This window comes from Phalaenopsis equestris, unplaced genomic scaffold, assembly GCF_001263595.1.
Source record: "Phalaenopsis equestris unplaced genomic scaffold, ASM126359v1 Scaffold000392, whole genome shotgun sequence".
NCBI lineage: Eukaryota > Viridiplantae > Streptophyta > Magnoliopsida > Asparagales > Orchidaceae > Phalaenopsis > Phalaenopsis equestris.
In genome coordinates this window covers 88,942-94,941 of record NW_018164834.1, presented here as the reverse complement: position 1 = coordinate 94,941, position 6,000 = coordinate 88,942, and the positions used below count along the sequence as shown (strand labels likewise).

At 32.7% G+C, this 6,000-nt stretch overlaps 1 protein-coding gene across 2 annotated transcripts in view; it reads right to left on the bottom strand.

Annotated features, from left to right (window-relative positions):
* Nucleotides 1–1,380: 1,380 nt before the first annotated feature.
* Nucleotides 1,381–6,000, bottom strand: part of LOC110026697 (exportin-7-A) — a 63,114-nt gene continuing 58,494 nt past the window's right edge. The window contains exon 30 of one of the 2 annotated variants that reach the window (XM_020727755.1): nucleotides 1,381–1,726. In XM_020727755.1, coding sequence (XP_020583414.1) covers nucleotides 1,705–1,726 — 22 coding nt within the window. In that variant the 3' untranslated portion in view covers nucleotides 1,381–1,704. Of the gene's footprint in view, nucleotides 1,743–6,000 lie in introns of both variants that reach the window. The other variant, XM_020727754.1, reaches the window with a different exon arrangement.

Sequence of the window (6,000 nt, the reverse complement as noted above, 5' to 3'; positions counted from 1 at the left end):
ACCACTGTTGTTAGGTAGTCATTGCTGCTCGACCACCATCGTCGTAGTCGCTGGAACACCATCATCGAGCTATCACTACCGATGCACTCACATCAAATTTTCTAGCAAATGACCTCTACTTTTGATTTTCTATCAAAGCAACTAAATCGTCGCTACATCCCCAATATATTTTGCCACTCACACAATAGAAGTTTCATCGAAAACTCCGACTTGTGTATCATTGCTTCTGGCAATTCAACTTTTATTAAAATCTTTGTTGTTCTTTCTATTTATTATTTTTTTTATTTGTGTGTGTCAAATTTATATACAAAACTAAAGACATCAATATAGTACTCTATCGTCGTGAATTTATCAACATGTACTAATAATAATAAAAAAAAAAAATCATGTGTTGCTAACATTTGTACGAATGCCTAAACAGCTTAAACCGGTTTTGGGCAATGAAATACACATCACGGTGTTTTTTTTATTTACATATCTATAATGACATTAGTGCAGTAAATATATAAACGAAGCTACAACCCCATCGATTTGAGCATGTCTCAATTAATCAAAAAGACATTCACGAACTGAATTAAAAGAAAATTGGAACTATTCTTTTCCAATCGAAATTCCATGGAACTGTATATAATAAAATAAAAAGAGAATTGAAGAAAACTAAAAAGTTTATCATTATGATAGCTATAATGAAAGCCTTAACTGCTATTTTCAAGTAAATTTCATTATGACAAGTATAAAAAATCTAACCAACAAATCTGATTAAAATTGAGTCCTAGGACATGTTTAAAAGAACTTTTTGCCTATTATGGGTTTCAAATCATCAAAATTCTGCTTTAGAAACTACATAATTTCTGAAAATTTTTCTCTGTAGTCAACTAAAAAAAACCCCTAAATCAATCGTGACAACCACAAACCTCTAACTACATACATTCTCTCTCTCTCTCTCTCTCTCTCTCTCTCTCTGGGTAAATTTTCACTGAAGCCTGCAAAAAGTCAGAAAATGGGTAAAAAACCAAAGTTCAAAAACAAAAAAAATATTGCTTTCAAATCCAAACCAAAATAAATCTAGCATTACACTACAAGGCACAACACACATTGCTGATGGTGATGATAATGTCTGGACCAATCTTGCAAATTTTAGGAAGCTTAATTCAGAGATTTTCAGCAAATAATTCTGCAGAGAATATCCAAGCAAAAACAAAAGCCGTCTTCTTTGGGGTGTACTTTGCAAATGGCAGGTTAAACAAAACCGAACATGCAAATCATCATAACATGTTATAAAATAGTAATACAAGCTAATCATCTGTGTTTTTACAACTAGAAGGAAATGTATGGTACAAAGAATCTCCAGTCAGGGAATAAAATTAACATTCTTCTATCTTTTTTTTTTGTCTAACAAAAAGAATAAGGAATTTGGGTAAAGGGCATATAAGATGGTGCCTTCCCATTTACAGCACCTATTAAATTTTTGCTGTACAAACCCTGATACATGTCCTTAATTCTTCACATACCCCAATAGAAGCAACAAAGCCACCAATCCACCAGAATCAAAACACGGCTTCATAAAATTAAACTGCCTTAATCCACACTGTTCCCTGTTATATCAAAAGCTGGTATTTGTGAGGGAAGGAAACTAAAAAGGGTATTCACAAACTGTACCATGTCAGGTCTGTATGAGCAGGTCACTGTTAAAGATCAGGTAGGTTACTTGACACGAAAGTCATGCCTGAAGATCGTCAAATTTTGGTGAACTTGGAATCCAAACTCCAATTCACATCGGCCATCAGCTTGTCAAAGCAAACTGCGAGGGGTTGCTGTTGATCCACCGGCTGCAATTTGGAAAAGATCATCAGAATGTTTGATTTTACAAATCAAATACCAGAGAAAGTCTGTTAAGACTTTATTTAAATCATATATGGGTGAAGGCCTTTTTAAGCATCTATGATGCACGGATACGTACACAAACACTAAAAACTTCTATTTGTTGAAAATATAGGACACGGATATAAGTTTGATACGGCATTATACATAAAAGGTCATTTATGTGCATAACTTTTAATTCTAATTCAATTATATATCTAACACCCAATACTTCTTACGCTTATACACTGGCATAGGCCTGGATAGGATGAGCACATCTGCCTAAACCCCACTAGTTCATGATAAGATCCTAGAAAATAACCTTATCTGCAAAATAATAAAAATGAAAAATCCATGACTGTTTTTTCATGCTAAATACAAAAACTGGAGTACTTTTATGCCTTCAATAACAGATGCCTAAACTTATCTTATCAATAACAAATAAGCTAGAAAACTTTCTTTCGCATGAACTCCAATCTTCAAAGAACTTTAGAAAAAGAATCACAAAATTAAGTTTTTTTGGTTGAAATTGCTAAGATCCTCCATATCATTTAATTTGAATGCATTTGGTTCTTGCGTTTTCTTCTTGATTTGGATGCAAAAAGAATGAAGGATTCATTTAGACATGGTGAAGTCAAAAAAAGAAAGATACGACATGCTGTTTAAAATTGGCAACACCTGAGAATGCGGATTAATGACTGATATATTACAAGTGCCATGATATGCGCATTTGATTATTGACCATTTCTTTATTTGTTTGAACTAATGAAGCTGAACATTAACCAGCAAAAAAATTATCAATGTTCTGAATATCTCATTTGTTCTCATTTGTTTAGCCGTGACAGCACCTCTGCCGAAGTCTTCTGGTTTCTCCAAAATATCTAACACCAGGAATTGAAATTTTTTTTAGCAAAAAAATTATAATAATCTAAGTACGAACCCACAAAATGAAAAAAAATACATATAATAAATCTATGTTATCTGTTCACTTATCAATATTAAGCTCAGCATTGGTTTGCTTAGGCTCCACAGTCTTCAAATAGGACAATCTCCAAAAATTGAATATTAACCCCGGCTTGTGTATCATTGCTTCTGGCAATTCAATGTTTATTAAAATCTTTGTTGTTCTTTCTATCTATTATTTCTTTTATTTTGTGTGTGTCAAATTTCTATACAATAGTAAAAAGATTAATATAAGACTCTATCATCGTGAATTTATCAACACGTACTAATAATAATAAAAAAATCGTGTGTTGCTTAACATTTATACGAATGCCCGATATCTTAAACCGGTTATGGGCAATGAAATACACGACACGGTGTTTTTTTTGTGTACATATCAATAACGACATTAGTGTTGTAAATATATAAATGAAGCTACAGCCCACTCGATTTGAGCATGTCTCAATCAATCAAAAAAGCATTCACGAACTGAATTAAAAAAAAATTGGAACTATTGTTTTCCAATCGAAATTCCATGGAATTATATATAATAAAATAAAAAGAGAATTGAAGAAAACTAAAAAGTTTATCATTATGATAGCTATAATGAAAGCCTTAACTGCTATTTTCAAGTAAATTTCATTATGACAAGTATAAAAAATCTAACCAACAAATCTGATTAAAATTGAGTCCTAGGACATGTTTAAAAGAACTTTTTGCCTATTATGGGTTTCAAATCATCAAAATTCTGCTTTAGAAACTACATAATTTCTGAAAATTTTTCTCTGTAGTCAACTAAAAAAAACCCCTAAATCAATCGTGACAACCACAAACCTCTAACTACATACATTCTCTCTCTCTCTCTCTCTCTCTCTTCCCGTTTGCCAGATGACCCCAGACAGAGCAGCTCCCGCCTTCTTCGCACTCAATCCCTTTCCTAGGCGCATTCGCACTCAATCCCTTTCCTACCTTTCCTAGGCGTCGACCTAGCACTGCTCCTCTGTCTCCCCTGTCGCGATTTCGCCGATTAAACCCGATTGATCCTTATCTCTATGCACTGGTTGAACTCATCAATCTTGCATGCACAAATAGCACGAATGAGATTACCCACCATCTCATCTTTCAGTTCCTGAGGCCAGGAATCGTCAAACTCTGCCTTGAATTCCTGTATGAGATTATTAATACAATAAACATGGTAGGAATCATCAAAGACCTGAGACACTAACCCTTCCAACCCATTCTGTCTGTTGGACACAAAGGTGATGGTACGTGACATACCGATAGCTGATTTCAGCTGCACTAAGAAACTGATGAAAATTGGCACTGGGTCTTAATGCAGCTGAAATTAGCTATCGGTAGTCCCGTACCATCACCTTTGTGTCCAACAGACATAAAGGGTTGTAAGTGTTAATGTCTCGGGTTTTTGAGGATTCCTACCATGGTTTTGGCCTCAGGAACTGAAAGTTGAGATCGTGGATAATCTCATTCATGTTGTTTGTGCATGCAAGATTGATGAGTTCAACCAGTGCATAGAGATCATAAAGGTTGCATCACCAGGAAGTAATCGGTTTAAAAATAAATTGAAGATTTACATACAAACGATTCTATTGTTATATATTTACATATCTAACAACTAAACTTTAATTTTCTCATGAAAAATAAAAGTAAGATGTATTTACATGTTTGTGTGTGTTAGTTGTTTTTCAATCTCTCTCTCTCTCTCTCTCTCTCTCTCTCTCTCTCTCTCTCTCTCTCTCTCTCTCTCTCTCTCTCTCTCTCTCTCTCTCTCTCTCTCTCTCTCTCTCTCTCTCTCTCTCTCTATATATATATATATATTCGTCTCATATTTTTGTTAGATCTTTCTTCCTGCTAATTCAAGACCGTAGCTGTAATAATTATGATTTAAGAACTTAATTAACAGAGCTAGCGCTTGAAGAGATGATTGGTATTGAAGAATTGAAAAAATAACAGGATGACCCAGCATGAATGATTTTTATTTTATATTTAGCTTGTATGGCAACTAAAAGATCTTTTATATTTAAATAATTTTTTATTTCAAATATTTCTATATTTTATTAGCACGTCAGAATGCTGATCACCATGATTCAAAGTGCCTAAGAAATGGCAACCAGTTCAAAATACGCCAAATTTTTATATAGAAATTTGAAGTTTTTCTTTTTATTTTTATTTTATTTTATATATTTTCCTTTTTAGAAAACTTCCATCGCATGGGTGTTGAACCCAAAATCTCTTGATCGAAAAATAAAATTCTAAACCACAAGGTCATGATAGCTTTCCTGTGCATTGAATTTAAAGTTATCGTTTGGCATCTATGTTAAATGTTCGCTATGCCCAATATTAGGCTACCAAATAGCAAACAACTTGTATTTGATTGGTTTGTTATATAGCTTATATTTGATTCATTCACTAAACAAACAAGATGAACAAAAACAGATTTTTTGTGCTCCATATATATATAAGCCGAATAGAAACATATTTTTTAGTTCATGTTCCAACTCTTTTTTACTCGAAATAAATAAATTATATATACATACATATGTATATTTGATGAGTATTATTTTTAAACAATTTAATTGATTACAAGGCTATAAAGATTTATAATTAATTAGAATACAAGGCTACAAAGATTCATAATCAATGAGAATTACTAATTTAACAGTAAAATATATACTAAATTGTTTTTAAATGAATATCTTAATTTAAACATTAAGATTTAAATCTTGCCCTTCTAACATCCTAAGATTGTGATTAATGTTATAAAAAATGACTCGTTGACAAACAGCTTGTGTTCGACTTGTTAAGCAAACAAACCGAGCATAAACATATTTTTGAGCTCAATATATAAACATGCCAAACATTAACAATGATATTTTTTTTAAAGATTCGAACACAAACAAAACTTGAGCTCACTCAAATTCATCTCTTTTACACCCAGGGAATAAAATTAACATTCTTCTATCTTTTTTTTTTGTCTAACAAAAAGAATAAGGAATTTGGGTAAAGGGCATATAAGATGGTGCCTTCCCATTTACAGCACCTATTAAATTTTTGCTGTACAAACCCTGATACATGTCCTTAATTCTTCACATACCCCAATAGAAGCAACAAAGCCACCAATCCACCAGAATCAAAACACGGCTTCATAAAATTAAACTGCCTTAATCCACACTGTTCCCT